General features: G+C 46.7%; 3 protein-coding genes across 4 annotated transcripts; 1 reads left to right on the top strand and 2 right to left on the bottom strand.

Moving 5' to 3' along the window:
- Window positions 1-3943: 3943 nt before the first annotated feature.
- LOC9651481 (heat shock 70 kDa protein 15) lies at window positions 3944-7597 on the top strand. 2 transcript variants are annotated; one of them, XM_024673991.1, is made up of 12 exons: window positions 3944-5139; window positions 5193-5459; window positions 5510-5605; window positions 5672-5710; window positions 5764-5958; window positions 6007-6153; window positions 6198-6338; window positions 6391-6521; window positions 6574-6661; window positions 6727-6891; window positions 6955-7430; window positions 7484-7597. In XM_024673991.1, the coding sequence occupies exons 1-9, from the start codon at window positions 3964-3966 to the stop codon at window positions 6596-6598; spliced, it is 2217 nt and encodes a 738-aa protein (XP_024529759.1). In that variant the 5' UTR covers window positions 3944-3963; the 3' UTR covers window positions 6599-6661; window positions 6727-6891; window positions 6955-7430; window positions 7484-7597. The 2 variants fall into 2 exon arrangements, with proteins under 2 accessions (XP_024529759.1, XP_024529761.1); XM_024673993.1 differs by lacking the exon at window positions 7484-7597 and having other exon boundaries at window positions 6968-7029.
- On the bottom strand, window positions 6617-8479 carry LOC112345926 (pentatricopeptide repeat-containing protein At3g24000, mitochondrial-like). The gene has a single exon (XM_024673649.1). It carries the CDS (start codon window positions 8477-8479, stop codon window positions 6617-6619), a length of 1863 nt encoding a protein of 620 aa, XP_024529417.1.
- Window positions 8480-8809: 330 nt separating this feature from the next.
- On the bottom strand, window positions 8810-10372 carry LOC9651479 (GDSL esterase/lipase 6). Its single transcript, XM_002968857.2, has 3 exons — window positions 9425-10372; window positions 9140-9233; window positions 8810-8952 (listed from the first exon to the last, which is right to left on the bottom strand). Exons 1-3 carry the CDS (start codon window positions 10370-10372, stop codon window positions 8810-8812), a joined length of 1185 nt encoding a protein of 394 aa, XP_002968903.2.
- Between the last annotated feature and the right edge of the window lie 3818 nt (window positions 10373-14190).

Raw genomic sequence — 14190 nt, 5'->3', positions numbered from 1 at the left:
CCCCCCCCCTTTGAGGAACACATGCTTTGGGCTTTCACCCCAAACTTCCCTTAGTATCAGGAGTTAGTCTCTAAGACAAGCTCGAAACTTACTAAATATGGAATGTCCCTAGATTGTGAATTTGGACACGGGATGAACACCATTGTGTTCAGAATGATCTCTATATTCTGTAGATATGCCAAATGAGCAAATCTGGACACTTTCCATAAATAGCATTTGGGACCGAAATGAAACTAACACGAAGGGCATGATAGCAAGGGTGTTTGGCAGACATGGTAAGCTATCATCTAGCGATATTGAGGGACCAAGCTCAATATTGCAGGGGTTCCTAACACTAACAAGTGCAAATCAACATCATGAGTTTCTCATCACCGTGTCAAGTCTGCTTGACTAAATGACAACTTAGGACTTCCTTCCTTAGTGCCCTTTTGGTCTAAGTGCATATGTGATGACCAATTTCTCAACTAGTTTAGGCGGAGACTAATAACGGGTCCAGCAATACCAACCTCCTGCCGTCGTGGCAGTAAAGAAAGAATATCTGAAAGGACTAGCCGACAGGTAACTTTCGATACCCGAAGTCACATTCGCGACAATTAGCAATAAGTATGCTATTATTGCCTTTGACTACTTGACTCACTAAGTGGAAGTTGGTGTTCTTGCTAGTGCATTAACAACTATTGTTGAGTACTTCCTCCTCAATCAAGTGGTGTTTCAATATTCCTATCTAGAGCGAATTCTCTCAGATAATGGTCTTGCATTTATGGCTAAGGCATTTCATGTTTTAACATCTTGACTGGGGATACACCATACTTTTACAAGTGTTTTATCGGTTTAGTGGAATAGCTCATTTGGACCTTTAAAGGGATGATTATGAAGTATATGAACTTTAACATTTAGATTGAGATGATTATTTGCCCTCTTTTTGGTATGTGTATATTATAGGGGTATAAAATTCTATTAGTGCTTCACTATATAAACTTCTATATGGTAATGATCCAATATTATTAACAGAGTTGAGTTGCCGATATTAGATCTTGGGATTAATATTTAAAGAGCATTCTTCCAGTTGTCTGAGTTGAGTCTACTAAATTTTTAGGCCACATACAAGTGGGACAACAATGGCACTACAATTCCCATCATTGTCCACCTATGAAGTACAAAGTGAATGACTTGGTGTTAGTCAATTTTCTCAATTTTACGGTATATGGTTTGTCTAAAAGGCTTCTTGTTTAGTGAAGGGACCGTATCAGGTGTTGTAGTAAGTTGGATTTCAAGTTTATGAAGTTTGGCATTATATTCAATAAGCTAATCCTCCAAAAATTATACATATACAATAGCTAAAATACTTCGTACAAAGGGATCAAGAGCAATTAATACCACTTACAAATCTATTGGTGCCTCTTCTTAATGTTCCTCTAGATCCCAACCTAAACTAAAGAACTTAATTGCCTTCTATCCTTCTAAGAAAAGGAGATGAAATCCAAGTATACAATTACAATGATATATATTAATATTAAAAGTTGTATATAATATTACTATAGTGGATTTTGAATTATCGGATTGGTTTCAATCCAAACTTGTATAAAAAATAGGGTTTTTGGACTAATAAAAATCCACTTCACACTCATTTAATAACCCTTACCATAAATCATGCATTGAAATGAGATTTATATCCCATATTATATGAGATATGGGATTAGGTTACCAAGTAGTGCATTTAACAGAAAATGTCTCACTAAGTCAATATTCCCCGCTTCCATAGAAGCATTGCCATCCTCCCATGTCTCCACTAGTGACAATGAACACTCCCTTATAGAGCTTTCTCATTGGCAAGAGGGTGTAGTGATCCTTCATGTTGGTTGTAGTGGTGAAGTTGTTTTCTTGGGGCTCCACAAAATGGATGTAGAGGAGGCTGAATTTGTGGGTTGGACTTAGAGGCTCCCAGATTCCAACTCTGATCTCCTTGCAAACAGCTTCCAGGATCTCTAGAGCAAAATGGCAGCTGTTCTCTCTTTAAAGAACTGGTCGATGAGGGCTCCATGAATTTCGACGCCATCAAAACCTGCAAACCCATTCTTTGTCAGTTAAGATCTTTTAGTTTGGTTTTGACCTGCTCATATGTGCAGCAATCCTAAAGTCATCCATGGTGCCAGGGAACTCATTGGTTTCCAAGAATCTTGGAGTGGATAAGTCAACCTACCATGGAGCTTTCTTATTGGAGGAAGATAATGGGGTAAGCTGGGCATTCCTAATAAAAATTCCTTGAAGCTTACATGTGTGATAACATGCCAAAGTTGAAGGATAAATCCCTCCTTTGTTATGCACTGCCTGGACAATTGGTTTCCAGGCCTCAACTTGTTCCTTGGACCATGTTCCTGTACTGTCTGGATATCTGCAGGAAAAAGATGAATAGAAACCACACTCGTGACTATAGAACCATACCCAGTTTAGTGGGAGAGATTGGAGTGGCCTCGGCTATCAATAATCCCCTATGAGTAGTTCTCTGGGCATAATAAGTCGTAGCATGAGGCTGTGGTTCGTAATTATATGATTTACACCTTGTAAGTGGAGCAACCTCTGATCAAAAGCCAACTTTTAGGAGAAAAAGAACTGCTTCTTCTCCTGAGAATGAGAGGATGTTCTTATTGTTGTTGAATCTCTTGTGGCGCTTCCATGATTGACTGTACTCAATCTTGAGAACAATTCTACCTGCATAAGCGATAGCAGGATCCATTTTCTTCCAAGTTACCTTTGGAATGTCAAAGCTCGTGCAAGAGAAACGTAACTTCACGGTACATAGTTGTAGAAAATTACAAAAACGTAACTATTTCGCCTCCGACTTTTTAAGATAAAAAACAGAGAAAGTGTGATTTCCTAACAGTTTAAGTTTCATCCACGAGAAAAGAATAGGACAAATAGCCGACCACGTCGGCCTTTCCACTTTCCACAGCAGCATTGCCATCCTCCCCTGCCTTTCTCAGTGGCCAGAGGCTCATTCGGGCCTCCACGAAATAGAGAAGAGTCCGAGCTCCATTGGATTGGAATCCAGCTCCAACAAAGTCCGAGAAGAACAAGCAGATCCCAACTCTTCCTGGGCCGATCTCCTCACAAAAGATCTCCAGAGCGAACCTCTCAAGCGAGGTCAGTTCGATCGTTGGTTCTGTCTTTGAGGAACTGGTCGATGCGGCAGCCGTGAGCTCCATGGATCTCGACGCCTTCAAAGCCTGCAAATCCATTCCTGAAGGTAAGAAGAAAATTCCTTCCGAAAGATAAGAGATTGGAGCTCCTTGGCCAGGATGATAAGCTGGGCAATTTGAAATTGCTTGTGTGAGAAACTCGTCCAGCATGCAAGATTTGAAGGATAAAATCACCTCCTTTGGGTGGCTCGCTGCCAAGATCCAGCTTTAGGCATACACTGCCTGGACAATGGGTTTCCAGGCCTCGATTTCCTCCTCAGTCCATATCCGTCTGGATATCTACTTCGACCAAAATCCACATCCCAACGTACCCCAATCCAGTCGGAGAGATTACAGTGGCCTACAATCCCCCTCGAGTAGTTCTCTGGGCATAGTAAAGCGCGGCGTGTGGTTGTGGGACGTAATTGTACGATAGAGACCATGTAAGTGGAGCAAGTACCACTCTGGAAAGGATCATCCAATTTTGATTGCCATGTCAAGAGCTAGTATGGTAGTTCTTACATGTGATTGAGCGAGAAATCGCCCAGCTGAAAGGGCCTGAGCAGTTCCGAGTTAGTGATACAATCTATACGACTCTAGGGTCATTTTAAAGGAAAGCACGTATAATGGATTCGCTAGAAATCTCGATGGCGCAGTACAGATGATCCTTAGTTAAAATCTTGGAGGGATAAACTTTACCATGAATGCCTTTTAGTTAACTTTTCTACTTTGGATATAACATATTTTAGGGATCCAAGATCATCCAGAGGTACGTCGTCGCGGCGCCATGAGCTGCCTAGGGCTGGATCTTGGCAACGAGCACAGCCGCATTGCGATCGCGCGGCAGGGCGGCGTCGATGTCTTTCTCGACGAGGAATCCAGCCGCGAGACGCCCTCTGTCATCTCCTTCACGCAGCGCGATCGCTGCATTGGCGCATCCGGCGCGGCGTCGGCGCTGGGGAATCTCAAGAACACGGTGTGGCAGATCAAGAGGATTATCGGCAGGAAATTTCGGGATCCGGAGCTCCAGAGCGACCTCAAGCTCATGCCGTGCCTTGTCACCGAGGGAAGAGGGGGATGGCCGGCGATCCACGTCTCCTATCTCGGCGAGCACAGGATCTTCGGGGCCACGGAGCTGCTTGGGATGGTTCTAGCGCACTTGAAGTCGATCGCAGCCAAGAACATGATGGGAGTAGCTCCAGGGGAGTGCGTGATAGGAACTCCAGCTTTCATGGACGACGTCCAGAGGCGAGCTTACGTCGATGCTGCTGCGATTGCGGGTCTCCGGCCTCTCAAGCTCATCCACGAGACGACTGCCGCCGCGATATCTTATGGCCTCTATCGGACGGATCTTCTTCACGAGACTCGGGAAATCTTCGTGGCTTTTGTGGACGTCGGGCATGCGCACACCCAGGTGGCGGTCGTGGCTCTCCGGAGAGGTGTGCTGCGAGTTCTATCCTACGCGTTTGATCGGTGTCTCGGGGGCCGGGACTTTGACGAGGTGCTGTTCAGCCACTTTGCTGCGAAGTTCTCCGCCACCTACAGGATCGACGTCCTGTCCAACTCGCGGGCTTGCCAGAGATTGAGAAGAGCGTGCGAGAAGCTGAAGAAGATCCTTAGTGCCAATGCCGAGGCTCCCATCAGCATCGAGTGTCTCATGGACGAGAAGGACGTCAAAGGCTTTATTACGAGAGAAGAGTTTGAGAAGCTGTGTGCCCCGCTGCTACAGAGGATCAGGCATGCTTGTGAAAGAGCTTTAACGGATTCGGAACTGGCTGTGGACGATATCTCCGCTGTGGAAGTGATCGGTTCTGGTTCCAGAGTTCCTGCGATCGCTAGAGTTCTCGCTGCCGCTTTTAGGAGGGAGCCTAGCAGGACTTTAAATGCGAGCGAAAGCATTGCTCGCGGCTGTGCTCTCCAAGGTGCGATGTTCAGTCCAACTTTTCGAGTTAAGAAGCTCGAGGTAAAGCATTCCTTCAATTTTTTTAGTTGTGTTGATATGTTTCGCTGCTACAGGTCCATGACTATTTCCTGTTCCCTGTAGCGTTCTCGTGGGCTGGACCCGCAGCGTTTGAGTATGGTCTTGACGATCCCACGACTCCTTCAGCATCCATCGTTCCACAGATTCTTCCAAACAGCATTGTTTTTCGGCGAGGGGTGTCGTTTCCTACGTCCAAACAGCTCACTTTCTGGGTAACTAATCCGATATTCGAGATTCGAGTGTTATATGGAGATTTGACTGAACTTTCGGCAAGCGCTTCGAACCCTTTTGCAACATTTACTGTAAGAACTTGTGATACTTCAGAATGGTTTTTTATTGCGATCCGCTTCAGGTGGGACCTTTGAGCTGCAGGAAACCAGAATCTTCGCGTCTAAGGCTTTCAATTCACCTGAATCAGCATGGAATACTCATGTTGTCATCAGCCACTGTAAGTATAGCAAAAAAGTCTCGTCTTTTTTGTTTTTCGACATTCATCTGGTCATGGGATTTGTAGCTTATGGAAGATGAAGAACTGGAATCAGGCATGCAGCAGGTATCAGAGAGCGTTTTAAGAATCTCTAGGAAACGTCTCTCTGTCGTTTTCAGGGACAAAGTAGGATGAGAAGATTGAGACACACTGATGTGCCAATCGTGGAAATGACAACGAAGGAGCTGTCCTCATTGGAGCTGCAAAATGCCATCGAGAAAGAGTTTGAGATGGAATTCCAGGATCGAGTGTCCGAAGAAACGAAAGAGGCGAAGAATGCATTGGAAGCTCTAGTGTATGACATGCGAAACAAGGTATTTGCAATGACTGCTTGTGGGATTCTTACCGATTGATGCATGCAGTTTTATGGAAAATTACAAGAATATGCAAGTGAAACGGAGAAGAAAGATTTACTGAAGAAACTCCAAGATACCGAAACATGGTTGTACGAAGGAGGAGACAATGAGACTAAAACTGTCTATGCTGCAAAGCTAGCGGACCTTAAAATGGTAAAATTGCGACAATTGCCTTCAGTGCTTACTTGTAAATGCAGCTCGTGAAGTCACTCGAAGAACGGGTGGCCGAGGAGCATGCTCGTGATGCTGCAATGTCAGACATGCAAAGGCACATCGAGAATGTGCGAAATGCTGCTATTGCCAGGGGTGCTCATCTTGATCAGTTTCGTATTGAAAGGGCAAGTGATTGTTTTGTTAGTCTCAACATTTTTATTTGTTTTTCTCTTCTAGGTCTTTTCGGAATGCGATCAAGCGGAGTTATGGCTTAGGGAAGCGAAACACAGCCAGGCGATCCTGCCAAAATATGCGAAGCCGGCTGTATGGGCCTCTGACATTAAGCACAAAGCAGAACTTTTGGACAGGTGCCTTTAAAATTGTTTTGCATCTTCACTACCTGGTTTGTAATCTGTACAGATACTGTAAGTCGCTTATTGGATGAATCATCCGATCGACAACTTCACCAGTGGTCTTTACAGGAGCATTGTCCATGCTCAAAGTGATGGTAACATGTTACATCTCTTACAACTATAGCTCTGCCGACGATCCTGGAAGTGACTTTGATTGCAGCATGGCACTCGGAGCAGATCCGTAAGTTCTTGACGATTTGAAGCGGGGTGCCAGGATCAGTTGTCAACAAACCAAAAGCTAAAGCAACTCTTTCGCTGTGATAGCCGAGATGCTCCACATTTTCTTCCATCGTCTCAACATCCCTCAGCACCTCGTTCATATCAGGTACATAGCCAGCTTCTTGCATTTGCCGGTCCAGCCTTTCCAACTCGGCTTTAAGTTTATCAGTTTGTGGGTGCAGCTTGCCGGTCGTGCCAAACTCGTGCAACCTATTCTTAATCTCGATATAACTTTGTCCTGGGAGCTTCTTCCAACCTCTCTCTTGCATCGCTCGTCGAATTCTCCGGACGTCATCCCACCTCCCAACTCGGCCATAGATACTGGAGAGGAGCACAAACGCAGCGGTATTCGCCGGATCCAATTCCAGAACGCGATCGGCAACGAGCTCGGCTCTCTCCACGCGGCCGTGCATCTTGTAACAACCGAGTAGCGTCACCCAGATAACACTCGTCGGCTGGAAAGGCATCTCGTCCACCACCTCCTCGGCTTGAGTGACCCATCCAGCCCGGCCGAGAACGTCAATCAAGCGCACGAAGTGGTCGACCTCGTGGGAAATGCCGTGATCCATCGTCATTGACACGAAGTAACTCCTGGCCAGTTCCACAAGTCCGGTGTGGCTGCAAGCGTGCAAGATACTGTTAAAGGTAACTCGGTTCATTTCGCACGACTCCATGACCATCTCTTGGAATAATTGCAGGGCGTCGTTGCTATGCCCGTGCTGGGCATATCCGGCGAGCAGCGTGTTCCAGCATACGAGATCTTTCTTTTTGACTGTGTCGAATGCGATCCTGGCTTCGTGCATTCTCCCGCATCGTGAGTACATGGTGACGATCGCGGTGGCCACCACCAGGTGCTTTTCCAATCCAAGAGCGATGATCCGGCTGTGGAAGGCTATGCCCTCGGAGAGAGCTCCCAACCTCGAGCAAGCGTCCAGCACTCCAGAGTAAGCGTACATGTTTGCTTTGGTTCCGTCCAGCTCCATCTTTCGAAACATTTCCAGGGTGGTCTTTCCATCTCCGTGCTCCGAGTAGGCCGTGATGATAGCTCCCCAGGCAACGATATCTTTGCGCTCCATCACGTCGAAGGCTCTCCGAGCATCCTCAACGCTGCCACACTTCGCATACATGTCCAGCAAGCCAGTTGTGACGATGCTGCTCTTGCCGAAAGATGGTGGCGTTGCTTGTCCGCCGCTGGAAGACGCAACGATCAAGTGCGAGTGAATCGCCCGTCCCTCCTCGAGGGCGTCAGTTCCGAGCGCTCCACAGGCACCCAGGGCGATGGAGAAGATGAAGTCGTCGGGCTCCACTCTATCGTCCTTCATCTCCTGATAGGCATCGAGAGCGTCCCGGAAGAGCCCGTTCTGGAAGTAGGCGAGGATGAGGATTGTCCAAGAGAAGACGTTCCTGGTGACTATCCGGTCGAAGGCACTTCGCGCTTGATCCAGCTCGCCGCATTTACCATACATCTGGACGAGCAAATTCCCGAGAAACGTATCGCCGTCGTAGCCGCGGGACTTGAGGAGGAAGTGGAGCCTCTTGCCTTCCCATAGGTTCTGGCTGCTCCCGCATCTTCGCAACGCCTCGGCGTAGCATTTGGTGGTGTCGCTGCTGCAGCGCAAACTTGGACTAGAACCCACTACTGCTACATCGCTGGTGAGCCGCGGAGAAGAGCTGGACCTCCAGACAGCGTCCATTCATTCCATCACAAACCTCTCTGCAAGCATTAGGTAAGGTTATTTTGTGATTTATAGATTCTTTCTTTCTCTTGACACGATCGGAGACTTACATTTTGAAAGGAGTCCAGAGGAAAAACTGCAAGCTCTCAGCCAGGCAAGAAACCTTTCAAACTTTCATTTAAGAGAAACGCTTTGAAAGAGCTAACTTCGCAATACAGTTGCCAACGATGAATAGAGCTTATCTCGCAAGCTCTCTCAGCCTGTTCTCGTCGCGACCATGGCCACAACGAAGGGTTCGTGGACAGCTGGTAGAGGCAACGCTTGCAGTAATCGGCGGCCAACTTGGGCTTAGTCATACAGGACGAGATGAGCGATGTGCATGGTGGTGGTGATAAGAACTCCAAACTCGATCACGGCAGGAGGTCGCTCGTCTTGGAGGCTGGATCGAACTTCAGATCCATCTTTCCTCGTAAGAGTTGCCAGTTCTCTGTCTGCGCAGAGACTGAAACAAGTAAAGTTGAACGCAAGTACAACCATTATAAGTTAAGCTTGGCTCGGTGACAATATGCGGTTCACTTGTTGGTGAGTCAGATCAAAGCAAGCTCACACTTTTTCCTTTTTGTATTTGCTTGGAGATGTTTGAGGAGTACCATGTACACCTCGGCTCTTTTGGCAAACCGTTATTGAGGGAGGCTATGTCGCTGATGGCAATGGCGACGCGGAGTACGATTCGATTCAAACAACAACAGTAGCCTCCCAAATTCTGTTGATCCTGTGCATTGACGTTCAAACGGATGAAATGGCTTTTTCTCCAGTCAAGGCAGATCAGTTAGCACATAAAAAATATTTCGAGTATCTTTTAAGCAAGAAAGTTTAAATATATTTCATTCTTCTACATATTTCTTGCAGAAAAAACAAGGAATTCATCCCACAAAACAAACAAGTTTGTTAATTTTACAACACTTGTATGATTTTCTTTATGAATTCCTTGGCTAAGAGCATATACGTGTGTTCAGTTGGGTGTATTATATCCCAAAAGACGTAATCGCTTGGATTCTTGCACAGCCCACTAAATGTGTTCTTTTGTGAAAGGCAGTTGGGGCAACAACCGCCGGCATGCTTAAATCCAAACCTCTTTGGGTTCTCCACGTATGATTTGATCAAAGAGTAGCCATCCACAAATGTTCCTTTCATCCCTGGAAATCTCTTTGCCACCCCTAAAACAATCCCCTGAGCTTGCACATTGAATTCTTCCACCAGATTGTTAATCTCGCTCACACATTTTCCTCCAGAGGTCACAATAGGTGAACACCCTAGTGCCCCGACACTTGAGTAGACGATCTTTCGAAATCCATACTTGTATAGCTGTTCCAATCCTTTCTCTAATGACATTAACATTGCTTTCAAGTCAACATTAGCGATGTCTTGAAGATTTGCTGCAATATCGTTCCCACCAGAAGATATCACAACCACAAATTCATTGAGATTGAGATTCTTCTTGGAGAGCTGCGTGAGCTGCTTTAGCTGCTCGTTAAACGACACAACGCCCCAGTCCGAGTGAGTCGAGTCAAGTAAACCACTGCCGTCTGAAGCAAAGTTGATGCTTAGTGGAAGTTGCCTCCCAGCTTTCAAGCCCAGGAATGGTCTTGAAAAGGGCAAACCTATCGCCTTGTTTATCAGATCTGGAATTATAAACCCATCGCTACACCTCCCGGATGGCTTGCTAAACCTCGTCTCCCCATATGGCACAAAATCACAGCGCGAAACTGAATTCTTCACGTATTTGTTTGTGCCCACGTCGAAGATTGAATCTCCCATGTAGATAGTCCTGAGTTGAGGAATCGACCTCCCATACACGCACACGCAGAGAGCCAAGATCGCAACCACGAACACTAAGATCCTCGACCTCATCTCGCCAAAACCTTAATATGGCAAAACCTAATGCACAAGCTAATTTATATAGAGTTAGGGAAAAGGAAAAGGTTACTTCATCTAATAAAAGCACCTTTAAATACTTGAATGAAAACTAAAATTTAGCAAGCATTGTCTACACGATATCAGACAATAATTAACTGAAGCAAGATGGAAGCATTACACCACAAGCTCATCAAAGTTGAGGACCCCTCCCACTTCACCAGACACAGAGTGATAGCCATCCGGTGGAGCAACCAACTCGGCCGGTCCCCGGTCACCTTGAAAACCATCCCGGCCAGAACCTTACACACGAGCAGTAGGCCTTGACATAGTAGTTTGCCTTGCTGCTGGTTGCCGTCGGCCCAAACCGGAGGAATCCATCCACCTCTGCTTTCTTCTTCTTGAATCCGGCGAGGATGATGTTGCAAAGGCTGCACGAGAGATTGCTGCACAGTGACTGCTGCTGCGGCGTCCCGAGCCTGCACAAGACCGTCGTGCCGTGGTAGCGCAGGACCTCGTTTCCATTCTTTCCAATCTTCTCGCCCCTGCTGCCTCTTTGGGCCATCAGCTTTTCTCTGTAGTCCGCGAAACGCTTCACCCTGTGACCGGATTGTACACGCGGAGGAGGACTCTTCGCTGCCTGGATATTTGGCACGGAAGTATGCCAAGACTCTTCCTCGTTCCGGGTCGTCCCTGCGCATGCTCTCCACTGAAAAAACAAGGGTAAATAACGAGAGAGCTTCTGGAAACTGGCCAGAGGAGTGATTACCTGCGTGCTTTAGCAGGAAGTGCTGGTCCAGGTACTGCGGGGAGTCGAACTTCGCGCCGCACACGAAGCATGAGAAGTACTTTCCCCCGTCCCATGGGCCGGACACCTTCATATGCGCTGCTGACGACCGCTGGTGCTGATGGAGCTGCTGGTGATCCCGGAACTTCGCTCCACAGTCACTGCAGGCCAGGACTTTCGGAGTAGGAGTTGGGGTCGAGGGAGCCTTGGTTGAGCCAGAACTTTGGCCGTGACTATCTCTGAAATGTTGTAGCATGTTGCTCGTAAACGACCTCAAACAACCAGGAGCTTTGCAGGGCTGAAAGAATGAGAAGGATCGAACTTTTACTGAAAGAGAAACGTCCTTACCTTCCGTGCTTTTTGGAGCGTTCCTCGTTCTTGCAATATAGACGTTTTTCGTACGCTGGATGTACTGTTGAGAGGATAGCATGATGTAACAAGTGATTATGCCTACGTGGCATATTGCTCGCAGTTGCATCTATAGTCTTCAGTGTCCGTCGTTCCTAATGTTTTCTGTCCTTGATAAGTTTGCTGGTTGAACTGGTGTTTCCAAGAGTCCTCTGCGTGTTTTATTGTTCCAATAACATAGAAGTTTAGAGCTGCGCCCACTGGAAGATGAACAGGAAGCGATGCTCTGTGGCTCTTCTTTCTCTTCAAGAGAACTAGCCGTCCGTAAAGTTCACATTTTAAAACTTCAAAATTGGTAATAAAACGGAAAGTACAAACCCTAAAACTACGAAGCGCTAAGAGCCCGTTCTAGAAGTAGAGGATTGTCTAAGAGAAGACGTTCCTGGTGACTATCCGGTCGAAGGCACTTCGCGCTTGATCCAGCTCGCCGCATTTACCATACATCTGGACGAGCAAATTCCCGAGAAACGTATCGCCGTCGTAGCCGCGGGACTTGAGGAGGAAGTGGAGCCTCTTGCCTTCCCAGAGGTTCTGGCTGCTCCCGCATCTTCGCAACGCCTCGGCGTAGCATTTGGTGGTGTCGCTGCTGCAGCGCAAACTTGGACTAGAACCCACTACTGCTACATCGCTGGTGAGCCGCGGACAAGAGCTGGACCTCCAGACAGCGTCCATTCATTCCATCACAAACCTCTCTGCAAGCATTAGGTAAGGTTATTTTGTGATTTATAGATTCTTTCTTTCTCTTGACACGATCGGAGACTTACATTTTGAAAGGAGTCCAGAGGAAAAACTGCAAGCTCTCAGCCAGGCAAGAAACCTTTCAAACTTTCATTTAAGAGAAACGCTTTGAAAGAGCTAACTTCGCAATTCTAGCGAATCTCACGACGAATACAGTTGCCAGCGATGAATAGAGTTTATCTCGCTAGCTCTCTCAGCCTGCTCTCGTCGCGACCATAGCCACAACGGGTTTTTTTGTTCTTCATCTACACAATCCAGCGTTCTCATCAGCTTGGCAGTCATGAAGAACTGTAGCGAGTTTGAGAAGCTGATGAGAACGCTGGATTGTGTAGATGAAGAACAAAAAAAGAGTGTTAAAGTTTCGAAAACAAAAAGTAACATATAATAAACGTGATAATGTCATTATCCGTTAGGCTTTTGTTTAAACCAACAGGCCCAAAACCTAAGAAAATCGGGGGGAGGGTTCTCACTGAACTATACAGTTTCTTGATCAAAACATCTTCTACAAATCAGATTACCAGGTAAAACGGAAGGGTAACTCTTTCAGCAAGTCCTCTGTTTCTTCTGCATACGGACAATCTCCAGCTGCGGAAGTGTCTTCTTTGGAAGAGAAATGATCACCTGTTGGTTGTCATACTCCCAAAAGGACTGCTTAGTATCGACGGACGAGAATTCAAACACAATGCTGAGGCAGCACTCGTCCTCCACAGGCTCCTCGTTGCTGTAAATCTTCACCATGTCCAAACACGTCTTTTGCAGGTCACCTTTCACAGGGCCAGATACAATGTCGATTCTCCCTGCAGCAACCACAATATCAGTCAGCATGCATCGTCAAGAGGCCACACACCACACTAACCTGCAAATCTCGGTAGTTTGAGACGGATGACATACTTGTCTTCCGACTCCTTGATGCTGCACAGTTCCCCTTTTGTGGCCTTCAGCTCAGATTCGTACAGCACCAGGTTCCGCTCAAAGACTCTCGCCTTGAAGACGTTCCGCTGCTCTTTACGGATTTCTATGAGTCTTTGCTGGTATATGTCTTCAACCATTTCCGGCGTCCACGCAAGGAATTCATTGCCGACGTGTATCCTCATGAAGCCCTGAACGAAGTTGTAAGCGTCCTCAAGGTCTGTTGCGAGATTGCCAGTAACCAGTTTCTTCCTCTGAAAATGCGGTGATGAGAACGAGCTGTAAGAATTGAGATCAGCTTACCATATCGGGTTTTACGTAGTAAACCCCGACCAGAAACTTGGAGTTCCTTCGAGTGAGCGTTGTGCCGGTTTTCCTTTCATATTGTACCTTGCGCGTATCATATTGTGCTTGCAGTTCCTCCAGAGTACCTGGCACCAGCTTATACGATTCCTCTGGGAAGGAGGTCTTCAACCAGTCTCTCGTACTGGAAACATGCTTCTTGTACGCCCTGAAAGGAAGAATATGAGAAATATGTTTAGTGCTGTCGTCTCACTTACGCGTAGCTTTCTGGAGTGATCTTGCCGTCGCAGACTGTCACGATCCAAAAATGTCCAAAATCCCATAGTTGTACACATCGTTGGCCCAAACAAAGGTATACAGTCGATCAACTGGGTGAAATTCCTCGAGCTCCCTCAAAAGCTCGTTACAGCCAGATGAGCCCGACTGAAATGTGTCCTCGTCTTTCAAACTGGGCCAACATTCGTTAGTGCCTGCTACGAGGGGAAAACGGATTTAATTTACCTCCATTTAGCTCCAGTGACGGAAACCGGCAGCCAGAACTCGGGGTTCACGTAAGGGTAATGCTTCTTCATCCACTGGATTAATTCAACGTTTTTCACTTTGCTCTTGAAGTCGCAACGCCACCGCTGTAGCAGAACGAAGCACGTAAGTTATAGGCAGGCAGATCATT

The sequence above is a fragment of the Selaginella moellendorffii genome, unplaced genomic scaffold (assembly GCF_000143415.4).
Source record: "Selaginella moellendorffii unplaced genomic scaffold, v1.0 SELMOscaffold_11, whole genome shotgun sequence".
Lineage (NCBI taxonomy): Eukaryota > Viridiplantae > Streptophyta > Lycopodiopsida > Selaginellales > Selaginellaceae > Selaginella > Selaginella moellendorffii.
This window is presented reverse-complemented; position numbering and strand designations above follow the sequence as displayed.